The 27,533-nt window shown below is 33.8% G+C and overlaps 2 protein-coding genes across 2 annotated transcripts in view; both read left to right on the top strand.

The window, feature by feature from the left end:
- Nucleotides 1–27,533, top strand: part of LOC123550927 (polycomb protein EED-like) — a 40,399-nt gene that overhangs the window by 3,893 nt on the left and 8,973 nt on the right. The window contains exons 2-10 of the mRNA XM_045339431.2: nucleotides 342–479; nucleotides 709–801; nucleotides 1,417–1,482; nucleotides 1,908–2,033; nucleotides 2,686–2,767; nucleotides 4,623–4,714; nucleotides 5,242–5,375; nucleotides 6,911–7,016; nucleotides 7,628–7,780. Coding sequence (XP_045195366.2) covers nucleotides 342–479; nucleotides 709–801; nucleotides 1,417–1,482; nucleotides 1,908–2,033; nucleotides 2,686–2,767; nucleotides 4,623–4,714; nucleotides 5,242–5,375; nucleotides 6,911–7,016; nucleotides 7,628–7,780 — 990 coding nt within the window. The remainder of the gene's footprint in view (nucleotides 1–341; nucleotides 480–708; nucleotides 802–1,416; nucleotides 1,483–1,907; nucleotides 2,034–2,685; nucleotides 2,768–4,622; nucleotides 4,715–5,241; nucleotides 5,376–6,910; nucleotides 7,017–7,627; nucleotides 7,781–27,533) is intronic.
- On the top strand, nucleotides 18,460–23,318 carry LOC128556172 (slit homolog 2 protein-like). The gene has a single exon (XM_053540294.1). The coding sequence runs from the start codon at nucleotides 18,967–18,969 to the stop codon at nucleotides 22,381–22,383; it is 3,417 nt and encodes a 1,138-aa protein (XP_053396269.1). The 5' UTR covers nucleotides 18,460–18,966; the 3' UTR covers nucleotides 22,384–23,318.

Below are 27,533 nucleotides of genomic sequence, written 5' to 3'. Positions count from 1 at the left end.
CTTCATGAGATCTTCATGAAAATTGGTCAGAATGTTCACCTTGATAATATCTAGGTCAAGTTCAAAACTGGGTCATGTGCCTTCAAAAACTAGGTCATTAGGTCAAATAATAGAAAAACCTTGTGACCTCTCTAGAAGCCATATTTTTCAATGGATCTTCATGAAAATTGGGTCATGTGGAGACAGGTGAGCGATTCAGGACCATCATGGTCCTCTTGTTTTATAGTTAAACTCACAAATGAGTGAATGAAAAGTTAGTAGAGTAGACTGTTTAAAACAGTATTTCTTCAATACTTTTAAAGATGTATATATAACGAATATATGAATGACTGTTGTTGTAGGATGATGTGTCAAGTACAGTAAGCACACTTCAAGATGACACTCAGTCGGACACACCCACTATACCAGGTCTTAAACGTGGAGGGAAGAATAAGAAGACAAAGCAAAAACTCAAATTCAAATGTACGAACTGGCTTAAGGTATAAATTTGCACAATAAATTTCAATTTATCAACAAATGAGGTCATTTTCAATTTAATCACAATGATAAATTGAGTGCAGAATAAATTTTGATGAGTACATGATTGTAGTTCATTATAAATTCTTTTAACAACAAATTTTACTGTCAGTTTTTGTTAGTCATTTAGCAAGATTCTCAAACATAAAACTGTCTATTTGATATTGATTTATTAATTTGATATTTGTTTAGGAGGACCACAAGAAGCCAATATTTGGAATATTATTCAACACTTTTCATGGGGAGAATGATCCTCTTCTGTTTATTACAGTAGGACACAATAGGGTAAGTACATGTATAATGGTAACTGAATTAAGACCTTAATATATAGCTTCATATGATTGAAATTGCCCCTTTAGCTTTTAGTGCTGTTCAAGAACTGATTAGGCCAAGGAATAATTTTTGATATTCCACAACCTTTGGTTTAAAAAGAAGCAATTCATTTTATTGGAAGAAATCAGAACCTTAGTACTGTTGTGGTTTCTCAGAAAGAGTGAGGTCTGTTACATGAGGTCCTGACAGTGATAAATGTCCTGTTAAACTAAATGTTAATTACTATTTAAGTGAAAGGGCAATTGTTTGACAGTTTTTTGTTGAAAATTAAACTGCGTTTCCCCTCAAAAAGTACGTTTTCCCCACATTAAGAAAAAAATCCATTTTTTTAATATATTTTCTTGTTTGTGTATAGAGCTTTACATTCAAAACACAAGGCAAGGTGGTTTTTGACTTCTTTTTCTGAAGTACAAAAAATATCACTTTTAAAATTTCCCTTTGTTCCATCCTGCCTGTGGACCCTGGCCACAATCAAAGTGAAGAAAAAAAGTGTATTAACTTACTACTGATATGGTATTTTCCAGTATTTGTGCATTTATGTCAACTTATAATTTTTGTATGTTTCAGGTAACACTATATGAATGTCTGGCAGAAGGAAAGATCAAATTACTTCAGGCATATGCAGACCCTTCTGTATCCTTTGAATGTCACTGACACTGTAGTTAAAGATTAATGTTTATGAAGTTGAAAGTATAATTAGTTTGGCTAAGTGTTAAATTTGGCTAGTGAGGTCTTAATCAATATTGCATTTAGCAGTTTTGTAATTTACTGTATTCAACTGACCTTTACATATTTTGCAGTTAGCTTAGTGGGTAGAGCACAAGACTGAATCAAGTTTGATTCCTGATATGGGAATGTTCTTTGGGACAGTTTGTGGGAAAACAGTTCACCTAAAGTCATTTGTCCTCCACAAACGTTTTATGTGTGGAAGTTGTCTGTACTTGTGGAGAACTAGTCAATACTGATGTTAAATCCAGGAATGCTGGTTTTTTAGATAGAAAGCTCTTAAAAAATGGCATTGAAATGAAGCAAATAAAAGTCCTTGACACAGTTTTCAGCAAGAAGAGAACTATTACTGTGGAGCCTGGACATATGATGATGAGACAAATCAGCCTCTTATGTGTGTAGCGGGCTTGAGGGGTATTGTTAGAGTGATCAGTCCTATCTCTCAGCAGTGTATCAAGGTAATATCTCTAACATTTTGGTCTTTCTTCTAGCAGTGTTTGTGAATATTTGAACAAAATGATTCAAATCATTCACACTGCAACTTGGTTTCATTAGGAGAAGTTGCCCATTCTCACATGCAAATATTGTCCTATGGATAAGATAATGTGTTAGTTTCTGTCTAATTGGTATGTACAGACCAATGTTATACTGAAATAACTTCATTTATAGCTGGAATTTACCAAGATACCAAACTATCAATGCAGACTGTTCAGGGTGTAGTCTGCTGAAGAAATATGAATGTAAAAATATTAAAAAAATTGTACCGTGTTTATTAGACTGTATTTTATCAAGAGAAAATACCTCTGTTTTCTACTAGCCATTTCACCCTTGGGGATGGTGCCATCTTCATTGCTTGCTCTTGTCTTTTATTATATTTAGCCTAAATTATTTATGTAAATCTGCATATTTTGTGTAGACATGGCACAGTATCTTTGATTTGAAAATAGAAATGGGATTTTAAAAACACATGGTCACACTCATTAAAAAAATGAATACTTAGAAATGGTGAACTAGCACAAATAATATTGCATACTATTTAAGATCAAAGCTGTTTCTGGTAAACTTTCAGTATGAATGCAATTTAATCAGGGTTGGGTATTGTATTTTCAGCATTTTATTGGCCATGGAGCTGCAGTGAATGAACTGAAAATTCATCCAAGTGATCATAACATGCTGTTGTCTGTATCCAGAGGTATTGCCATATATAAGATTAGAACTCTTTACATATAGTCATTTTACATTTAAGGCAATTTCTTGTCATCTGTAATTCAAGAAATTAATTTAGTTAAATCATATCACAAGCTGATGTGTCTAAATGAATTGTTTAACACATAGTGTTTTGTTATCAATGACAAGAGCAAATGGTCTAATATATTTTGTTAAACCTAGAAGGAACTTGGTGCTTTTTCATGTTTGTGTGTTATACATTTTTAGCTCACCTGTCACAAAGTGACAAGGTGAGCTTTTGTGATCGCGCAGCATCCGTGCGTCCGTCCGTCAGTCCGTCCGTAAACTTTCGCTTGTGACCACTTTAGAGGTCACATTTTTCATGGGATCTTTATGAAAATTGGTCAGAATGTTCACCTTGATGATATCTAGGTCAAGTTCGAAACTGGGTCACGTGTGGTCAAAAACTAGGTCAGTAGGTCTAAAAATAGAAAAACTTTGTGACCTCTCTAGAGGCCATATATTTCATGGGATCTTCATGAAAATTGGTCAGAATGTTTACCTTGATGATATCTAAGTCAAGTTCGAAACTGGGTCACATGCTTTCAAAAACTAGGTCAGTAGGTCAAATAATAGAAAAACCTTGTGACCTCTCTAAAGGCCATATTTTTCATGGGATCTGTATGAAAGTTGGTCTGAATGTTCATCTTGATGATATCTAGGTCAAGTTCGAAAATGGGTCACGTGCGGTCAAAAACTAGGTCAGTAGGTCTAAAAATAGAAAAACCTTGTGACCTCTCTAGAGGCCATACTTATGAATGGATCTTCATAAAAGTTGGTCAGAATGTTCATCTTGATGATATCTAGGTCAAGTTCGAAACTGGGTCATGTGTCATCTAAAAGTAGGTCAGTAGGTCAAATAATGAAAAAACCTTGTGACCTCTCTGGAGGCCATATTTTTCATGGGATCTGTATGAAAGTTGGTCTGAATGTTTATCTTGATGATATATAGGTCAAGTTTGAAACTGGGTCAACTGTGATCAAAAACTAGGTCAGTAGGTCTTAAAATAGAAAAACATTGTGACCTCTCTAGAGGCCATACCCTTGAATGGATCTTCATGAAAATTGGTCAGAATGTTCACCTTGATGATATCTAGTTAAATTTTGAAACTGGGTCACGTGCCATCTAAAACTAGGTCAGTAGGTCAAATAATAAAAAAACCTTGTGACCTCTCTAGAGGCCATACTTTTCATGGGATCTGTATGAAAGTTTGTCTGAATGTTCATCTTGATGATTTCTAGGTCAGGTTTGAAACTGGGTCAACTGCGGTCAAAAGCTAGGTCAGTAGGTCTAAAATTAGAAAAATCTTTTGACCTCTCTAGAGGCCATATTTTTAAATGGATCTTCATGAAAATTGGTCTGAATGTTCACCTTGATGATAACTAGGTCAGTTTCGAAACTGGGTCACGTGCGGTCAAAACTAGGCCAGAAGGAATAAAAACAGAAAAACCTTGTGACCTCTCTAGAGGCCATATTTTTCATGAGATCTTTATGAAAATTAGTGAGAATGTTCACCTTGATGATATCTAGGTCAAGTTCAAAACAGGGTCACGTATTTTTGAAAAATAGGTAAATAGGTCAAATAATAGAAAAACCTTGTGACCTCTCTAGAGGTCATATTTTTCAATGGATCTTCATGAAAATTGGTCAGAATTTTTATATTGATGATATCTAGGTCAAGTTCAAAACTGGGTAACATGAGCTTAAAAACTAGGTCAGTATGTCAAATAATAGAAAAACGACGTCATACTCAAAACTGGGTCATGTGGGAGCAGGTGAGCGATTCAGGACCATCATGGTCCTCTTGTTGTATATTTAGACAACACAATGCGACTATGGAACGTGAAGATGTCAACATGTGTTGTGATATTTGGTGGTGTTGACGGACATAGAGATGAGGTCCTTAGTGCTGTAAGTTTTATATTGTAAAGTCAGCACTTTATTACTGTATAATGCTTCAAACATGAGCAGTTTTATTGAACATGCTTGTGTTTGGTAAAAATGAATGAACATTTTTATCAGACTTTAAACACACAGTATGAGTAGAATATACGTTACAACAGTTTCATTTACCCTGAGTTAAGTTTATACTAATTTATCTCAGCTTGTCTGTGCAGAATGTTTGCTGGTTATTTTAACCTCTCTTTAGTCGTCTGCTTCATAAAAAAACAGCCTTATCAGTAAAACCAGTTCTGTTTTGTAGATAAGTTTATTGCGAGAACATGGTTTAAATGTGTTACTACCAGTGTAATGGCTGACTTCTTGTGTGAACACAATACCCAGACAACTGCTGTACCGGTAAAGTGCCAGAGTTTATTTTGTTGTGAAGTGAAGTCCTACGGAAACTGGAAAAGAACTGTATTTAACTTTTTCATATCTAAATTTTTTCAAAAGTCTCCCAATATAAAATATTATATTGATGTGTTGGTATATTGCAGGATTTCAACATACATGGTACCAAGCTTATATCATGTGGTATGGACCATTCTCTCAAAATGTGGAAAACTGATACACAGGTTATACTTAATGCAATGAAAGAATCTTACACATATAATGCAGCACAAATGAACGCGTAAGTTGTATACTTCATTAAATAATCATAATTTTAGACAATGTTTTTTGTTATGAAAGCTTTTCAAAGATTCTGTATCATCACCATGGTTGCAAGTAAAATGTGACTTGTGTTACTTCCCTTTAATAAATGACCAGCTTTAAATCATTTGATGTTCTTGTCTACTAAAGATATATGTTAGATCCAAATTCTGAAAATGTGAACAGTTACTAATATATAAAATTAAAAGTTTTATGAGTATTAACAGTACTATGTATTCTATGTAATAGGTTTTAAAATAGTACACACTGTATACATGTATTGCTAAATACAGTTAGTTTAAAGGTCCAATACTAAGGAAAGTGAACATCTTAATTTCTTTTAAAAAGCACAGAAACTATTTCATTTTATTGGAAAATGAAAGTTGGTATGTAGAAATTCGAAATAAATCGTAGTATATGTACAATTATTTTTCTATGAAGTATGAAGAAAGTTAAAAAGACCTGGGGGGTCAATCTGTCGATTCATTGAAATTTCAACATAATACACATACATTTCTTTGAGTTCCAAAGACCTTCGGTAAATTTTGACCTGCCAATCTTCATTATTATGTCTTGCAGAAGTCTATGCACTGGCTATGAAAAAAATTGCCAACTCACTTTCCCTTAGTAATGGACCTTTAAATGTGTACGGCTGCTAAAAAACTTGAATAAAAAAACTTGAAAGTTTTTTAACAATTTAATGTAACTGCATGACATTTAATTATGAATGTAGCTCTACGCACACAATCAATTTATATATTTAGTAAAGTTAAGAACATTTGATGAGGATTTTTCACATTTGAAATAAATACATGAAGATAAAGTATTTTAGCGAATGATGGCCACTTGGATAACTTTATTAAATGATGATGTGGTTTTTCAGTTGTGTTTGGTAAATTAATATCACATATACAACTGTGCAGAAGTTTCTTTTCAAAAATATGGGAGACTATAATCTATTCACAAGTAGTAAATAAGTCTTATATTAAGATACAATCAACTGCGTGATCAAAACTCAGATTTCACTCATATTTGCACACTACATTTTATACTTAGTAAGTCATAAAACCATTGTTTATAAAAGCCTAATAAAATCACAGGACCAAGTGTTTCATATGTAAACATTTACACGTTTAAAATCAATGAATTATAATTATGTATATGAGAGTTGACATTAGCAGATTTGAATGCTTATAAATTATGTTGAAATGCTATTATGAAGCATGTATCCACGTTTGAATTGTGTCTCAGAGATTTGTCAAATTGTCTGTACTGATGTTTTGACAATATTAACAATGCACTATGTTTCCTTTATTTGAAATAAGATGGTTTGAAAAATTAGCAAGCAAACCAGCGATTGATCAAACGATCCATCCATCCATCAGTCAATCAATCAATCAATCAATCAATTATGTATTAGGCCATTAGGTATTGTACCGGAATTTAATATGCTTGTATTTAAAAACATTTTTAGTTTGTTATATGTATTTTAATACTATTGTGAATATATTGCAGACCATATCCAACGCACAACCAGAATTTTCCTGACTTTTCCACCAGGGATATTCACAGAAACTATGTAGACTGCGTGAGGTGGCTGGGCAACTTTGTGTTATCTAAGGTAATGACAGTCGTATACTTGACAGAAATTAGGTGCAAATCAAGTGTTTCAACTCATAGAGATATATACAGTATAGATTTGCAGCAACAAAAAACTTGTTTTGTTAATATCAATTCAGAAAATTTCTATATTTACTGAATGTGAAATAAGTCTTATCTACTATTGGAATGTATTTATGCTTAAGTTACTTTGTCAAAGGAACAAGAAAGTTTATTTTCGATTTGTACAGTAAATACATCATCACATTTACATGATTAATATAAATATAATTATTTTGTCAAAGGCCAATGGCCTCGTACTGAATCTGTTTCACATTATTAACATCATATACCTGTCAGGATGTCCTTACATGGCATACATACAGACAGACAGACACTTTATTCACCCAACGTATATATAATTACAACATGAGGATTTGCAATAATTGTTTTTTTTGAACAAATTAATGTTTTGTTCTGGTAGCAATCGGCAGAATATGAAATATAAACGTAATAATTTATAAGTTTGCATAAGTGTCAATATGGAAGATGGTTTCTAACTCAAACAGTGTTTGAAATGGTACAATGTCATGTCCTGTTTTTCAGCTAATGTATGGTATATGTTTTTTTCAGTCTTGTGAAAACTGTATAATTCTGTGGAAAGCTGGTACGTTAGAAGATAAGGAATGGCGGGTAAAGGAGGGTAAAGTGAGCATTCTCCATCGGTTTGATTACAAGGAATGTGACATCTGGTACATGAGGTTCTCCCTTGACGCACAACAAAAAGTGAGTTTGTATTTCTTGCTCCTGATTTAGCCATAGAGTTATTCCCTCTTTGATATGCAAACAGCTGTTGTTTGCTTATTATTGGGTTTTTAATAGTTATAGACTTTCATAGATTTTACTTAGTCCAACTCTTTCTTACAGACTTAGATTTAGTACTACTACAAAATTTTTCCACACAAGTTAATTGTACCTTCCCCGTATGAGAATTAAAGAGTGAAGAGTGAAGAAAATCCATTGCTCAGGTACACACATTTAAATTTACAACATTAAGAATTTTGCTACCGGTACATAAAGGAAAGTAAAAACACAATAGAAGACAGTTTAGTGTCATATAGAAAATGGTAACCCTGATTTAATTGAAGTATAATAAAAACAATTTAGTGATATAAAGAATAATTAGCATGCTTGTAAATTAGAATATTGTGATAAAGCACCTTGAGATACATGTTACTGCTGAGTGACTTGTATTTTGTGCATACATGTTCAGGTTATTTTACAATGATTAATTTGTAAGAATTCATAAGTCTTTTTTCCTCAGAGATGAATGATACTCCATGAGACTGAGTGATGTAGTCAGAGCAAATATACATCATCAAATTGTTTACATGCAACAATTGAAGGAGAATGGGACCTTATCCATAAGAAAATGATTGCTGGTTGAAAACCTTTAATGCGGCATTATTATATGCCCATTTTGAAAAAAAGCACTTTCCATTTCCTGTACAATAGCTACAGCTTTCAAACTTCGTATGATGACTAAAACCTACTTTAGGAAGATCCTTATTGTTTTGGGGGTCAGTAAGTCAAAGATCAGGATCAAAATGACTTGGAGACTGCAAACGGTTTCCACGTTCTTGTCATGAATTACATGTATAACAGCTAGAGTTTTCAAAATTTACACAAGATCATGGGGACCCAACTAAATTTATGTTAATTTCCTGACTACTGGTATGTCAAAAGGTACAGCTTTTGAACTTTACAGGATGACTTAGCACCATTTGAAGAAGATCCCATTAGTTTTTGGGGTCAAAATTTTAGGTCACATTGACATAGAAACTGAAAATGTTTTCTGGCTTTCATCTGAAGTCCTACTAGAGGAAAATCCCTATTGTTTCTGGGGTCAGTGATTCATTATAATGTTAAGAAAACAAGAACTTCATTTTTGCACTCCAAAGTCAGAAAGTGTACTTGATTACATTTATATATGTACTTAAATCTCAGTTATCATGTCTTACAAATCAACAGTGACATTTTAGTCTTTTCACTGTCTAGGACCATAATTAGGGAGAAATAAAATAAAGTCTGTGATTAGAAAGTCATTTGTTTTTGTTAAAAACATAAAGCAACATTAATGTCAATTACATCATTCATCACTTAGCAGCTTAGCAATGTCAGTCTTGAAGATGTGTTAGAATGTGTTCTATTGATAGTTTGAATTTCTATTCATATAGAATAAATAGATATATAGTTGACTTGGAACACTCTTCAAGTTTATTTCTACCTGTATTTATGATTAATTATGTCTCCCACACCACTGTGGTGGTAACTCCTGCCTCTGTGTGTGTGTGTGTGTGTGTGTGTGTGTGTCCGTCCGTCTGTCACAAATCTTGTCCACACTTTTAGTCGAACATTTCTCATCCGATCTTCACCAAACTTGAACAAAATGTGTTTGCAAATAAGTCCTCAGCCAAGTTCGATAACTAGCCAAATCGGCCCAGGCACTTCAGAATTATGACCCTTGAATTACCGAAAATACTGATGCCAGTGATACAGATCTTGAAGCATGGTTGACTCAGATACATAATGGAGAAGAAATGCCAATCTAGATGATTAGGCAGTTGTGTGAGACATGCACTTTTCTCAAAAGCAGCTCTAGTTATTTTGTAGTATTCTTAAGATTTCAATGAAACATGGTAATAATGTTAACTGTTACTGGAAAATGTAGCCCAGTAAGTGTCATTGTAATTGCTTCAGGAACACAAGAAATATTGCCTCAAGTATAATGTGTACTAGATAGGATCACAGGCACGAGTATCAGACCTGGGACAAAAAAAATATGACCAAACTTATAAAAAACCCTGTTTTCATCCTAAATGTGACCAAAATGAAAAAAATAATTAGTGAAATATGTGCCCCCTTCTTATGATCTACATATTGGAAATTCTTTTTTGACATGTTCACAGTTTAGTTTCTTGATATTGTTTCTTAGTATCCCATGTCCACTTCTCATAGACTTCTTGATTGATCTTTGCAAAACTTGCTCAAAAGCATCCTCTGATATGGCTTCACTTGACTTAGTTTTTTCTTGAAAGGGTCCTTTCTATCATATTTCAGGATAAATTTTTCTCACAAACAAATTTGTCATATTTAATGATACAGTGACTTGATATATAAACTGGTATTTAAAGTTGAAAGGTTTTAATCTGGTGATGGTCTACATGGCCATGATGGCCTTTTTATTAGCTCACCTGAGCACGAAGTGCTCAAAGGTGAGCTTTTGTGATCACCCTGTGTCAGTCGTCCGTCGTCAACAATTTGACTGTTAGCACTCTAGAGGTCACAGTTTTGGCCCAGTCTTAATGAAACTTGGTCAGAATGTTACCCTCAATAAAGTCTTGGACGAGTTTGATATTGGGTCATCTGGGGTCAAAAACTAGGTCACCAGGTCAAATCAAAGGAAAAGCTTGTTAACACTCTAGAGGTCACAATTTTGGCCCAATCTTAATGAAACTTGGTCAGAATGTTACCCTCAATAAAATCTTGAACGAGTTCGATATTGGATCATCTGGGGGTCAAAAACTAGGTCATCAGGTCAAATCAAAGGTAAAGCTTGTTAACACTGTAGAGGCCACATTTATGACTGTATCTTCATGAATCTTGTTAATCTTGGTCTCAAGGTCCAGTTTGAATCTGGGTCATGTAGGATCAAAAACTAGGTCACCAGGTCAAATCAGAGGAAAAGCTAGTTAACACTGTAGAGGCCACATTTATGATCGTATCTTAATGAAACTTGGTCAGAATGTTGATCTTGATGATCTATAGGTCAAGTTCAAATCTGGGTCAGGTAGGGTCAAAAACTAGGTCACTAGGTTAAATCAAAGGAAAAGCTAGTTAACACGCTAGAGGCCACATTTATGACCATATCTTGATGAAACTTGGTCAGAATGTTAATCGTGATGATCTATAGGTCAAGATCAAATCTGGGTCAGGTGGGGTCAAAAACTAGGTCACCGGGTCAAATCAAAGGAAAAGTTTGTTAACACTCTAAAGGCCACATTTATGACTGTATCTTCATGAAACTTAGTCAGAATGAGAATCTTGATGATCTTTAGGTCAGGTTTGAATCTGGGTCATGTTGGATCAAAAACTAGGTCACTGGGTCAAATCAAAGGAAAAGCTAGTTAACACTTTAGAGGCCGCATTTATGACCATATCTTAATGAAACTATCTTGATGATCTTTAGGTCAGTAGGTCAGGTGAGCGATACAGGGCCTTCATGGCCTCTTGTTATGATTCATTATGAAACTTAGCCAGTCTAATGTCTATAATTATCCTATGTCCAATATCATATAATTATATCAGGTAATTTTAACATCATTCCTCAAAGAAAATCTCTAGAATAGACTTGCTTTTGACTCCATGAAATTGAATTAGGCAAGAAAGGAAAAAAATGTAGAATTATCCTTATTATCAGTTTAGTGGCTAGTATACTCAAAAAATATTTGACTTAGAATTATAAGGCATTACAAAAATATTATTCAGCATGTGAAGTTGTTCACCTGTGGTTTTATTAGAGATTTCACTCAGCCAGATTAGAGTTATAGCCCTTGACTTAGTCACAAATATGCAAGAAAGAGCATAAAAAGTTGTGTTCCACATATCTTAAAATGCATTTGATCTAGGGTCATGAAATGTTATAGGAATATTATTCAGCATGTGAAGTTGTGCACCAGGGATTTTGTTTTGGATTTCTGTCTGTGAGACAATAGTTATGGCCCTTTATTTTCTAAAATATGCATAAACGGCACACAAGGTTGTGTTGCAAGTATCTCAAATAGTATTTGACTAAGAGTCGTAAAACATTACAGGAGTTACAGTCCTTGGCTTAGTGAAAAGTACACAAAGTCAATTAAAATTTTGTGTTGCATATATCTTATATAAATATTGCATTTCTGAGAGGGTGATATGAAAAATGTTCACCGCGAGATATATGAATATTGACCGAGGCGCCAGCCGAGGTCTATATTCATATTTCGAGGGGTGAACATTTTTCATATCACCCTCTTAGGAATGCAATATTTATTTTATTATACCGAAAGCTTATAAGGGTCAAAGCATTTACTGGAAAATCAACATAATAATTTATTTAACATTAAAAAGTAATTACTAACCAAATAATGAAGACAGAATTAAAGAGTCTTTACTTGTTAGGACTCATAATTTGTGGCGACTTTGCTGTAATAAGACTTTTTTGATAGATTTAGTCGTGACGTTTACATATTGCTGACTCCTATATTTATTCTAATATTTCAACATTGCGTCAAACAGTAGCATTCGAAAAACGGCGATAACATTCTTTTTTCTAAATGAAACATATAAGTGTGAGTACTCATTTTCTTAGTTAGATCATTTCCAAACCTTTTGTTGTAGTTTCGATTCAATATTTGATGAAAAATTGTTTTCGAAATATTTTGCACGTAGCATAAAAAAGAAAATAATCAATGCGAAAGTATCAATCTCTCAACGGGTGATATGAAACAATAATATCACATGTGCAGAAAAACAAAATAACGCTGTTGCGCATGTGAAATGAAATTATGGATCATATCACCTGCGCAGAAATTGAAAATAACGATTTTGCGCATGTGATATAAAATCACTGGGGAATATGATATATTATTCAAGTTAAACTAATGGGAAATTTGCATTGGACATTTATGCGAGGTATAATAATAAAAAAATATCACCTTGAGTCATGAAACCATTTAGGAATATTACTCAGCATGTGAATTTGTGCACATGAGTTTTTTTTTAATTTCACTTTGCAAGACCAGAGTAATGGCCCTTAAAATATAGATTGACTTAGTCAAAAGGATACATTAAGGGCAAATAAGTTCGTATCCCATGTATCTCAAAATGTACTTGACCTAAAATCATAAAACATTAGAGGATTTTTATATTGCATTTGGAGTTGTGCACCTGGTGTTTGGTTTGGCATTTCACCCAGCCAGATCAGAGAAATGATACTTGACTTAGTGAAAAATAGACATAAAATGCTTAAAAGTTGTAATTTAAATATCTTTAAAAATATTCCACCAACAGTCATGAAAACATGTACAGTGACAAGAAAGTGGGGAGAAGAGGGGGAGGCACCAGTGTCCTATAGAAAAACGTCTATTTGTACTAGTTGTATTTGGAAAATGTGGATTCCTTAGTTGCTTTAAAAAAATCAACATAGAACTCAAGGGAAATAAAAGAGACCTACCACTACAAACATTTTAGCATAATATTGATAAATTGTTATACTAGATAAAAGATACAGAAATTGTGCTTTAGTACTTTTTCAGATATGTATGGCTAATGTGAGTGATATGAAAAAAGATAAAATCAGAAATAAGAAAGTATAATTTGAATTTTGTTGCAATGGTCATGTGTTATTTGTGACAACATTGACTTTTGTGGTGACAACGGAGGTAATCAGTTTGAGAAGTTTGGTTTGTTGCCGTGACAAAATATGTACACGATGCTCACAATGCCTATATTATCAAAGTGCTGTAAAAATTATGACAGCTTGATTATTTAACTACTTGGATAGAAGCATTGTCGCTGTATTCCCTATAAGTTAATTTTTTGTGTCACAAAATTTTTGCGAATGTCTGATAGAAGATAGTCTGTATGCAGAAATGTTTGCGAAAAATATAACTTCTATATATAACAGGGTTTTAAGTCTTTTATTTAACAATTAAAGATTAATTTTGATAACTTGTTTTTATCACATAATTAGTTAAAAGCTCTATTAAATTCAGCTGTCAGCAAAGACTGATAAAAATGTTTTGCTTATCAAAATGTGAGACACATGTTATATTGTTTGATAATTTAACTGACAAGTATTGTGGAAATGACAACATTTCTGTGCAGGTTCATAAACTTACAAATACACACTTAACTGTAACTTTTGAGTGTTTTAATTTTGTGAAAATTCCAAATCACAAAAACTGCAAAACTTTCCATACAGCAGAATTGACCACTAATACAGTAACATAAATTTAAAACACTATGGGACTTAAAAGTTTCAGGATAATTAGCTAAATTGCCTAAATCAGAGGAATAGATTAGTAAGAATACTCTTTGAAGGAACATGGATTTTAGTATATACATAGATTATTTCAGATGTGAAAATGATAGATTATTTGAAAGAAGGAACACTGAGTCTTGTCCTTTGTCTAGCCAACTTATTGGCTTAATAAACATCCCTGATAAACAAATTATGGAGAGAATACTTTAGGGTGGAACAGTTCATACCATTTGATCAGATTTGTGATAGGACAGGGTCAAATTTGTGTCAGTTAGTACCTTACTCCTTTACTGAAGTTTTTGGTAAACAACAGGGTTCACAGCTGAAAGTTAAGTGAAATTTCACTACTAAAATATTTTCCAACTGTAATAGAAGCGTTATATTGTCAAATAGAAAAATTTTAAAACAACATAATTATTACTCTTTTATAACAAACAAGTTTCTTGATTTATGTACTTAATAATATAGCAGATGTCTCATGGTAAAGCTATTAATTTTTGTAAAATTAATTGAATTATGGTTTCTAAAGGTGACTACAGAACAGGGACTTCCTGAACTTTAAAGATGTCTTCAGGCATTTTAGTTTTTTGGAAAAATGTCATTTTCATATTAAAATCCTTTTGTAAATTTGATACAGTTTTTTGAAGTATAATGAAGTCAGAATTGCAATTTTCAGCTGTTGCAATCACTTGTTTGTCTACATTTTGCGTCTTGAATAGATTTAACTTCATATACTTGTGTGATGATCTAACACACAGTGTGCAGGTTCAACAAAACTATTTTGCTTTTTTTCCCCACAAAGTTATACCAATTTTATGACAATGTAAGTTTTTGGTTATAAAAGCCAAAGAATGCCTAACAATATTAAAGTTGATTTCTTATGAAAGCTATTCTCAATCCTTGTACAATGGTGAAATAATTTTTTAATCAGACCACATTTGAATTGAAATTTAAAATAGCTTATTATGGAGACAGCAATTTTAGTGTGTTTATGATCTCATTTACACACTCCTGAATTCTTTATTGAGCAAATAACCTTTTACAAATATTATTTTCTAATATTTCTTGAGCTTAAGAGGTAAAACATTGTAATATCTTTCATTACCGTTGGAAAAATAGAATTTATTTTAAAGAAATAAGGAAATACATGTACAGTTTAAATAAATATCAAGAAATTCTTTATTTTGTTTATATTGCCATGGAAACGAAATGGCTGCCTTTTTTTAAATCAAATATTGAAATGTTCATAACTTTCTCATTTATGAGCCGATTTTGAAGTTTCTTCCATTTCCTTAAATGATTTAAAGGTCTTAGTTGACAGAATTAACATTGGAATTATGTCGACTGTCCCTTAAACCTTTTAACTATACTGTTTGAAGAATACGTCACCTCAACGCAACAAAGTCATACCTTATTATAAATTTATAATAAGATACGACTTTGTTGCGTTGAGGTGACGATTAATTTATTATTATTATAGTGAGGGCAATTCTACTCATCTAGGTGGCAGTGGTAGCATCACACCTTAGTTCAAGTTTTGAGTGGAAGTTCATGTCTCAGTAAAACCATTTCATGTATTGGATTGAAACTTAACACTGAAATAACCAAGTTAGATAACACTTTATTGTATGTTTTTCAAATTGTGGCCCTTTTTTGACTTAGAAAATTTGGTTAAAGTTTTGCATGCAACTAACTATAAAGCTGTATCTCAGAAGCAACCAAATGTATTGGACTGAAACTTCACACAACGTTTCCCAGTCATCAGACCTATACTCAAGTTACACACATTTGATTGTGCAGTCACAGTTTTATGGCTCCTCAATATATGTATCTCAATGCCACTGTTAACCTATGATAATTCAGTTTGGCCTTAATTTCTGTTATTCTGATAGTGTCCACTTGAAATTTGAATACATGTATATTAACCTCAGAATTGAATATATATAATCTATCTATAAATTAGTTCAGGTATTAATTAGACATTATCAAAGCAAAACTAGATTAACCTGGGTGTTGTTTCATGTAAATTAAGGAGGGTTAATTAATTAATCAGCATGACCATTGAATAGCAGATACCAGTGTGAAATGTTTACCAGGGGCAAGTCTGTAAAATTCTTGGCTGTAAAATCAGGTCACTTTGTTTGCTTGGGTTTTGTAAAAAAAAAAAAAGATTCAAAATTCAGGTATTTTTTTCAAATGATAATAGATTGATGAAAAAGAATGAACAATACATTTTCCAAGAATAATTTTCAACTCGTACTCAAATGTTTTCAGAAAGTTAGTACTTTTGATGGTTAGTGTACAAGATATTTTTCAGAGGAAATATGAAGAATTAACTAAAATTTACAAGATATATTTATAAAACTGCTGGAATACAGGATTATACATTAGTGTACCATTTCATGTTTCACAGAGAAAGAACTGTTATCCATGTGAAGAAATTTTATTGTACCCCCCGACAACAAGGTTGTAAGTGGGGGTATACTGGTTTCAGGTTGTCTGTCTGGCCGTCTGTCCGTAGACGCAATCTTGTGCGCACCATCTCTCCTTATCCCCTTGATAGAATTTAATGAAACTTCACACAACTGATCAGTACCAAGAGTAGTTGTGCATGGGGCATGTTAGGTTCTTTTAGAAAAAAAAATTGCAGAGTTATGGGACTTTGTTTTTTTGTTACTATACTATATACATAGACACAATCTTGTGCGCACCATCTCTCCTCATCCCCTTGACACAATTTAATGAAACTTCACACAAGTGATCAGTAACAACAGCAGTTGTGCATGGGGCATGTTAGGTTCTTTTAGAAAAAAAATTGCAGAGTTATGGGACTTTGTTTTTTTGTTACTATACTATATACATAGACACAATCTTGTGCGCACCATCTCTCCTCATCCCCTTGACACAATTTAATGAAACTTCACACAAGTGATCAGTACCAACAGCAGTTGTGCATGGGGCATGTTAGGTTCTTTTAGAAAAAAAATTTGCAGAGTTATGGGACTTTGTTTTTTTGTTACTATACTATATACATAGACACAATCTTGTGCGCACCATCCTCCTCATCCCCTTGACACAATTTAATGAAACTTCACACAAGTGATCAGTAACAACAGTAGTTGTGCATGTGGCATGTTAGGTTCTTTCAGAAAAAAAATTTGCAGAGTTATGGGTCTTTGTTTTTTTGTTACTATACTATATACATAGACACAATCTTGTGCGCACCATCTCTCCTCATCCCCTTGACACAATTAAATGAAACTTCACACAAGTGATCAGTAACAACAGTAGTTGTGCATGGGGCATGTTAGGTTCTTTCAGCGACAAAAATTGCAGAGTTATGGGACTTTGTTTCTTGTTAACATACTATGTACATACAGTTTGCATATGCAATCTTGTGTGTGCCTAATCTACCAAACCCTTACACTCAATTTTATGAAACTTCACACAAGTGATCAGTATCAACCCTAGTTGTGCATGCTGCATGTTACATTCTTTTAGATAAATATTCTGCATAGTTATGGGACTTTGTTTTTTGTTACTATACTGTATACATACAGTCTATATACATACATTGCACATAATTATGCAATCTTGTGTGCGTCAAATTGCAATGTACTGTGTCAGTGCATGCGAGGGGTACATTCATCACCTTTAGTGATAGCTCTAGTTTTATCAGTACTATTTTATTTAATTCAGGAACTTTAAATATCAGAATTATACAATGAGTTTATAATAAAACACAAATATGCAGCAAACATAGATGAATTGAAACCACAGATATAAAGAATAAGGTTTTAATTACCAATTTTACCACACTTTATTATGCAGAAAATTTGATGCAGAAAAATAATTTGTTATAACAAACTATTACATAAGTAAAACAAAAAAAAAATGTATTAAGTATAGGTTAGTGTTTATTAATGTGTATTTACAAAGTTTAATCAGCTACGAGCAGCACAGCTGCGAGGCTGATTAAGTTTTGTAAATGCACATTAATAAACACTAACCTATTTGGTGTTTGAAATTATTTTTTGTTCTGGATGACGTCAGAGCGAATAAAATCAGTAACTCACCTCTTGTCCCTTCTATACACATGACTAACCTGATTAATAAACGATTGCAAGTTATTGCTGATTTACTAAAATATTTCCCGAAAATTTGAAAAGTACTGCAATGCCATTGGACAAAAAATAATTTCAAACACTAAGAGTGTGATGTGTTTGTTGGCAGTCCAAAAAAATCAGTGTTGACTACAACATATAATATGCACTATGTATATTACAATGTGTATGTACATAAATATTTTGAAAGTTATTTTCATTTGTGTAGCACATTTACCAACTAAACAGAGATTTTGTGTGCCTTTAATATTCATTATTGTGATTATTTTAGGCACCAGGATTATGATAGTGAGTACAGGAAAAGTAAGGACATTTATATTAATAGCATCTGTAATTAAAGGCCTGTCGTACAGTAATTCAATTGTATGATAATGTAATGATAAACATTCTAGCCTATACCAGACCTGGTCTGTCTCACTGGATACTTTCATTCATGAAACCCACTTGGTGAAGTTCATTTACAGAGGACATTTTGATAAAACAAAAGTGTGGCAGTGGGATTGTAGAGAAATAAATAGTAATAAAAGATTTTTTTGTAACACTTAAATATAAGCAAGGACAGTAAAAAATGTGGTAAATGTGTGCAGTGAAAGTTCTACTTCTGTAATATAAATGTGTTCAGAGATGTGACTATAGAAGTTTGTGGAATAAAAATCTTGACTTTCTGTGAGCAAAAACAAAAAGGAAAAAAACAACAACATTAAACAACAGTTTATCATCTAAGGTTGACTCTGAAGTGAACTAAGTAAGGAAGGAAATTATCAGACATGGATATCAAAGTGTTAAAGATACTGATAGTACTTGGTATCTGTGTTCTGTCAAATATACAAAACTGCTTCTGTACAGAGGAGACTACTGAAGTTGCAGTGTGTCCACAAAAATGTTCCTGTTCCCAGGATTTTGTGGTAATCCAGTGCGAAAATAGTTTCAAAATTGAAGGCCATGAACTTTCAGGTGTGACTAAACAATTCGTTCTGAAAAGAGATTTCATTGGTCCAGTTTTAAACCAAACTTTCAAACAGTTAGTCTCCTTGGAAACGATTGACATTTCATACAGCAAAGTGAATTATATTCAGAGCGGTGCTTTTGCTGGACTCTCAAAGTTGAAGAGAGTATACCTGCAGGGGAACTTGATTCAAATGCTGGATGAATACCTATTTAAGGATAATTTACTCTTGGAAGTTCTTGATTTAAGTCATAACTTGCTGTATTACCTACAAGATGAACCATTTAGATTTCTGCCAAATTTGATGATGCTGAACATTAGTTTTAACAAATTGTCGTCTGCTAGACTTGGAATGCGGTTTCAGGTGCCAACTCGTCTTACGCAGATCGATTTTTCCGGAAATAATATCGAAAACGTTACAGCAGACGACTTTGCTACAACTCGAAGATGGGAAGCTATACCGAAGTATTTGAACTTTTCTAAGTGTAATTTGAAATTCATTGAAACAGACGCCATTAAAGTTTGGAGGAATTTGGAATTTCTTGGACTTGCACATAACAGAGATATTATATTTGACAATATTTCTCTCTATTTAGATGCAGTTAGTGATGTGACACTGAAAAAGCTGGACTTGTCTAACACAGACATTTCAGATAAGATCAACATTACTGAATTGACAACAGAAAATCTGGGACCTTTGTCTTTGCAAGAGCTTTTCCTTTCAGGCAATGGACTTGGTCACATTGACAAAAACTTTCTGTCTTATTTGACATTAAGAAAATTAGATTTGAGTCATAACAACTTAAATGAAATTGGGGAAGGCATTGCTAAACTTACCCATCTTAAGTACCTTGATTTGTCACATAACAAAATTTCATCTGTTCATGAATTGTTCAAGGATAACCTCGGTAACATGCAAATTCTTAAATTGTCATGTAACAACCTTACCAATGAAAGTGGTCTTGATATTGAAAAGGGGATCAAACTTACTGAAGTAGATTTGAGTGAAAATTTCTTGGAGACATTTTCTGTTCCTCCGCAACTTGCTAATGTTGAAGTACTGAATCTATCGCGCAATAAAATACACAGTGTAAATAGTGGTGAACCACTTGTAGGTCTTAATAAATTGATGACTTTGGACTTAAGTGAAAACAAAATGATAGAATTGCATAATTTTATGTTTAGAGACTCAAGAAATATAAAGTTTGTAAGCTTTGCAGGAAATGAAATATCGACAGTAAGCCATCAAGCATTTATACCAAACTGTCCTAAATTGGTTGATTTATCCAGAAACTTACTGGGTAAAATCTACCATTTTGGATGGAACCATATTTCTGAGATCATACTCAGTGGAAACAAAATTTCAGAAATAGAGCCACAAGCCTTTTTTTTCCTTGAGTCTTTGTTTAAATTAGACCTAAGTGGAAATGATATATCTGGCTTGGATGTAGCGGTATTTTCGCACTTAACCAATCTAACAAACTTGTATTTGCAAGGAAACAATCTCAGTGAGAGTGTACCAATTCCAGATATACTGGCACCACTTCAGAGCCTCCATGTAATTGATCTAAGTTTCAATAATTTCACTTCTTTTGGCTACAGCCCATTGCCGTTTTCCAAAAATTTTGATTTGAGAGAAATTTCAATATCTGACAATAAAATAAGAGAATTTTCACCATATATATTTTCATCTATTCAAAGCCTTCAATCTGTTGACTTTTCAAGAAATCCATTTCACTGTAGTTGTGAAAATGTGCCGTTAAAAGAATGGTCACTGAAAACAAGTGTATTTATCAGACATCAGGAAAATTTGGGTTATATTTGTCGCTCACCAAATATGAGAGGTACCAATACATTACTGAACTTTGAAACTCGAACCTTCGAATGCAGACGCTACTTATTTTACATTGTTGTATTCTGTACATCAGGAATGGCATGTATGTTGATAGCAGTTGCCACAGCAACCATTTGTTACTGTTACAAAAAAAGAAAGAGGGGAGAAATTGATATTGAAAAGAAAACAGAAGAAATAGATCTTATAAGTTATGACAAAATGAACAAATCGGAACAAGAAGCTGTTACTCCGGAGGAATATGTGAAAAGTATTCGAGATAATTATATCAAAGGTTCACCATCGGACACTCTGATAGATGTTGAGTTTGAAAATCCGAATCTGTTGATTGATAATAGAGACGATGAAAAAATCATAAGCAAAAAACAACCTCTTAAGGTAAAACGAGAAAAACACAAATCACGAGTTTCTAAAGCTAAGAATGATCATCATAAATTGACAGATGCGAAGAAATTGAAATATTACGCACAGTTATATGATATCTTACATGAAACCAATGCCAAAAATGGAAATAATCACAAAAAGCATGATAAAAAGAACATGAAAAAAATTCTAGAGACTCTCGAGAAGGAATATAAGAAACGAAATGAAAAAGATGATCTGAAGAAAATGCTGATAGCCATGGATAAGGAATACAGGAAAATCAAAGAAAAGAACGGACGTTCAAGGGGAAGGCATCATGGAAAGGAAAGGCACAAAAGGTCAAGGGGAAATAAGGAGCTTGTAAGAATGGTTTCATTGCGACAGTCAAAAAGTATGCCGGATGTCTTGAGTTACGTTAACAGTCTCCCAAGGCAAAGGCTACATGGAAATGATTATCGATATACTCGGATTCCCATATATCATATTGACCATGCAGATAAGTCACATCCCGGCTGGGCGAGAAGTATGGTTGACATCCCTAGAGGTCATAGGTTATCCAACGGGCTTTTAGGTGGGCACGGTATGGCTAAATGCAGACGACAATCATATGAAAGATTCATTGATGATGACAGGATTCCAGTTGGCTACCATACCATTTCATCTGGGCGGCAAGCAATTATGGTGGACAGCAGGCTGGCGGAAAGATCAAGAAGCTCAAATCAGGTTGGTCCTAGATTGAGCAGGGAGAAATTGCTAGCTGTAGAAGGGCACGAAGGGTTTTCGGATGTCATTGATGATTCTGGAATACCTAAGAAAGCAAAAAGTCCAGATCAGATTAAACGCAGACTAAGAAGGGTGCCATTTGATGCTAACGAAGTTTGTATAGAACCTCAAGGATACCATACAATTGCCACTGTGCACGGGTCAGCTATGGCAGGAGATGATGTATATAGAACAAATTTGGGGCTTTTAAAAAAATCAAAATCCTCCAGAAGTGACGGTCAGCTGAGTCCATGGGTATAGCAGAACATGTTGAATTATGATTTTGTTTATTTTAAAAAGGCTATTAAACAAATTTAGGTTATAGAATTACATTATTCTAGGTAGATAGTATGCTTGCAAAACAGGACTACCCTTTAACAAATTGCAAAACTTCTATTCAGGAAGCTTTAGTAATGATGATATGTTTGTGCATTAGGCATGGATTGTCTAACCATTTCAAAGATATCTCTAAATTCTTATGATAGGGATGCTGTAATAGCAGAAATTTTCGCGAGGGTTTAATTTTTCGCTATTATACGCAAGGCTCTACATCTCACGAAAATTAAACCTCGTGTAAATATTCACCATTTTATAATTTAGTATAATTCAAATTCAAGTAGGATACCACTTTTACAATTTTGTGAATTTTAAACCTCGCAAAAATTTAAAATTTGCAAAGTTTTGACCCAGCGAAATATGTGCTTTTACAGTACATGTATGTACTTCTCAGCTACTCATTCACATTGCTAATTGATGAAATAATTCATAGCACTCACTGCATATCACTCATTACGATTCATAGAGCTTTGCAAATCTACTTGTAAATTGTGTAATAATTTCTATTGTTGTTTTTAGCTTGACTTTTTGAAGAAAAAGTACAGCTATTGCACTCGCCCCAGCGTCGGCATCAGCCTCGGTTAAAGTTTTTGATAGTTAAATATCTCTGTTACTAACAAAGCTATTGACTTGAAACTTAAAGTATTTATTAACTATCAAAGTCTACATCAGGAGAAACAATCCCCATAACTCTGATTGAATTTTGACAGAGTTATGCCCCTTTTTAACTTAGAATTTTTATGTTAAAATATGTTAAAATATTTGATAATGTCAAATATCTCTGTGACTATCAAAGCTTTTGACTTGAAACTTAAAACAGATATTTACTATCAAAGTCTACACCAGGAGAAACAATCCCCATAACTGGTTTGAATTTTTAGATTTTTTTTAGGTTAAAGTTTTATAAAGTTTTCACTGGCACAGTTCTAATTCAGAGTCAAGCACTGAGAAAAGTCGAGCGTTCTGTCTTACGGACAGCTCTTGTTTTCTTTTCATGTGACTGTAAGAAAATTTGTGATCCAACTTTATGCATTATGTACTATATCTCTTGATTGAAATAACATTACTTAAGGCAGTTTCTTATATACACAGAATTGGACTGAACCAATGCAATGAATATTGAATATATCGCACCTCCATGTGAGACAATTTTCTTATTTTCAGTTGCGCTACGAGCATGTAAATATATATAAATTGTCCCATTTTTCAGGTGAGATATACTTCATGTTCACTAAATACTAACAAATATTCTCAATATCTTTGTTTATGTAAGTTGAAAATAAGACGTGTCTCAGCTGTTGAGAGACTTTATCATTGCAATCCCTTGGAATCTGAGATAGAGTTTTAACTGTACTTAATATATGTAAATAAAACATGGAATTGTAGAAATTGTATTTATTTACATTTATTCTAATGTATTTTGTGAATATATATATATTACATTTAATATCATAAAAAGAAATAAAAAGTTGAAAGTTAAATACGTTTAAGTTTTGCTTTTTAATAAATTTTAGAATTTTTAGCTCACCTTAGCACAAAGTGGGCAGTGAGCTTCAAGGATTGTTGGATTGTTTATCTGTCTTTCCATCTATCCACATTTTTAGCTTGACTATTCGAAAAATTGGTAGAGCTTTTGGACTCACCCATGCGTCGGCATCCGGGTGTCAGCATCCCGATTTGGTTAAGTTTTCGTATGTAAGCTGGTATCTCAGTAACCACATGTGGGAATGGATTGAAACTTCACACACTTATTAATTGTGATAAACTGCGTAGGTTCCATACTCTGTTTTGCTTTTTTACAAAATTATGCCCCTTTTTTTGACTTAGAAATTTTGGGTTAAGGTTTTATATGTAAGCTGGTATCTCAGTACTCACTAATGGGAATGGATTGAAACTTCACACACTTGTTCACTGTCATGATCTGACATGCAGTGCACAGATTCCATAACACTACTTTACTTTTTTACAAAATTATGCCCCTTTTTTGACTTGACAGTTTTTGTATGTAAGCTGATATCTCGGTACCCACTAATGGGAAAGGATTGAAACTTCACACACTTGTCATGGGCTGATATGCGTTGTTAAGGTTCCATAACCCTGTTTTGCAATTTTACAAAATTATGCCCCTTTTTCGACTTTTATATTAATTCAATTGACAGGGCTGTTGAATAGTGGAGCGTTGTTGTCCTCCGACAGTTCATGTTTTAAAGAACAACTACTCTTCACAGGAAAGTTCTTTGGGTGGCCTTTGGCAGATTCCTTCAAATCTTCACCCATGCAGAATGTGGGTTTGCAGCCAGAAGGAACAGTCTGACCTGATTTCAAATAACTCGCAACAATGTTCCATGGGAGACCGTCTACTAAATTCCTTCAGTCATTTTGATGTCTTAATATGGATTGAAACTGCTGGATCGATTTTGAAATAATATTGCACAGATGTTCTACCAAATTCCATCAGATCATTCTGCTATTTTAAAAGGTTCACTGGGGGTCTTGGCACTTTTTAGCTCACCTGAGCAATGCTCAGGTGAGTTTTTCTGATCACTCGATGTCCGGCGTCCGTCGTCTGTCTGTCTGTCTGTCGTCTGTCGTCTGTCAACATTTAGCTTGTGTATGCGATAGAGGCTGTATTTTTCAATTATCTTCATGAATATTGGTCAGAATGATAACCTTGATGAAATCTAGGCCGAGTTCGAAAATGGGTCATCTCGGGTCAAAAACTAGGTCACTAGGTCAAATCAAAGAAAAACCTTGTGTATGCGATAGAGGCTGTATTTTTCAATTGATCTTCATGAATTTTGGTCAGAATGATAACCTTGATGAAATCTAGGCCGAGTTCGAAAATGGGTCATCTCGGGTCAAAAACTAGGTCACTAGGTCAAATCAAAGAAAAACCTTGTGTATGCGATAGAGGCTGTATTTTTCAACTGATCTTCATGAATATTGGTCAGAATGATTGCCTTGATGAAATCTAGGCCGAGTTCGAAAATGGGTCATCTCGGGTCAAAAACTAGGTCAGTAGGTCAAATCAAAGAAAAACCTTGTGTATGCGATACAGGCTGTATTTTTAGCTCAGGTGAGTTTTTCTGATCGCTCAATGTCCGGCGTCCGTCGTCCGTCGTCTGTCGTCCGTCGTCTGTCAACATTTAGCTTGTGTATGCGATAGAGGCTGTATTTTTCAATTAATCTTCATGAATATTGGCCAGAATGATAACCTTGATGAAATCTAGGCCGAGTTTGAAAATGGGTCATCTTGGGTCAAAAACTAGGTCACTAGGTCAAATCAAAGAAAAACCTTGTGTATGCGATAGAGGCTGTATTTTTCAACTAATCTTCATGAATATTGGTCAGAATGATAACCTTGATGAAATCTAGGCCGAGTTCGAAAATGGGTCATCTCGGGTCAAAAACTAGGTCACTAGATCAAATCAAAGGAAAACCTTGTGTATGCGATAGAGGCTGTATTTTTCAATTGATCTTCATGAATATTGGTCAGAATAATTGCCTTGATGAAATCTAGGCCGAGTTCAAAAATGGGTCATCTCGGGTCAAAAACTAGGTCACTAGGTCAAATCAAAGAAAAACCTTGTGTATGCGATAGAGGCTGTATTTTTCAATTATTCTTCATGAATATTGGTCAGAATGATAGCCTTGATGAAATCTAGGCCGAGTTCAAAAATGGGTCATCTCGGGTCAAAAACTAGGTCACTAGGTCAAATCAAAGAAAAACCTTGTGTATGCGATAGAGGCTGTATTTTTCAATTGATCTTCATGAATATTGGTCAGAATGATTTCCTTGATGAAATCTAGGCCGAATTCGAAAATGGGTCATCTCGGGTCAAAAACTAGGTCACTAGGTCAAATCAAAGAAAAACCTTGTGTATGCGATAGAGGCGGTATTTTTCAATTGATCTTCATGAATTTTGGTCAGAATGATTACCTTGATGAAATCTAGGCCGAGTTCAAAAATGGGTCATCTGGGATTAAAAACTAGGTCATTAGGTCAAATCAAGGAAAAACCTTGTGTATGCGATAGAGGCTGTATTTTTCAACTGATCTTCATAAAATTTAGCCAGAATGATTACCTTGATAAAATCTAGGCAGAGTTCAAAAATGGGTCATCTGGGGTCAAAAACTAGGTCACTAGGTCAAATCGAAGAAAAACATTGTGTATGCAATAGAGGATGTAGTTTTCAATTGATCTTCATGAAATTTGGTCAGAGTGATTTCCTTGATGAAATCTAGGTCGAGTTTGAATATGGGTTATCTGAGGTCAAAAACTAGGTCACTAGGTCAAATTAAAGAAAAATCTTGTGTATGCGATAGAGACTGTTTTTTTCAATTGATTTTTATGAAATTTGGTCAGGATGATTGTCTTAATGAAATCTAGGTCGAGTTTGAATATGGGTCATCTGAGGTCAAAAACTAGGTCACTTGGTCAAATCAAAGAAAAAACTTGTATATGTGATAGAGGCTGTATTTTTCAATTGATCTTCATGAATTTTGGTCAGAATGATTGCCTTGATAAAATCTAGGTCGAGTTTGGACATGGGTCATCTAGGGTCAAAAACTAGGTCATATCATAATCTAAGAAAATGCTTGTTTTATCACAAGAGACCAATTTTTTGGTCCAATCTTAATGAAAATTGGTCAGAATATTTGTTTCCATGAAATCACTAGGTCAAACATGTTTTACACTGTTATGGTGTGTTTCTTAGGTGAGCGACCTAGGGCCATCTTGGCCCTCTTGTTCAATTATTCTTCATGAATATTGGTCAGAATGATAATCTTGATGAAATCTAGGCCGAGTTCGAAAATGGGTCATCTCGGGTTAAAAGCTAGGTCAGTAGGTCAAATCAAAGAAAAACCTTGTGTATGCGATAGAGGCTGTATTTTTCAATTGATATTCATGAATATTGGTCAGAATGATTGCCTTGATGAAATCTAGGCCAAGTTCGAAAATGGGTCATCTCGGGTCAAAAACTAGGTCAGTAGGTCAAATCAAAGAAAAACCTTGTGTATGCGATAGAGGCGGTATTTTTCAATTGATCTTCATGAATTTTGGTCAGAATGAT

The sequence above is a fragment of the Mercenaria mercenaria genome, chromosome 4 (genome assembly GCF_021730395.1).
Source record: "Mercenaria mercenaria strain notata chromosome 4, MADL_Memer_1, whole genome shotgun sequence".
Taxonomy (NCBI): domain Eukaryota; kingdom Metazoa; phylum Mollusca; class Bivalvia; order Venerida; family Veneridae; genus Mercenaria; species Mercenaria mercenaria.
The sequence above is the reverse complement of the archived record's forward strand: the minus strand, read 5'-3'. Positions and strand labels throughout refer to the sequence as shown.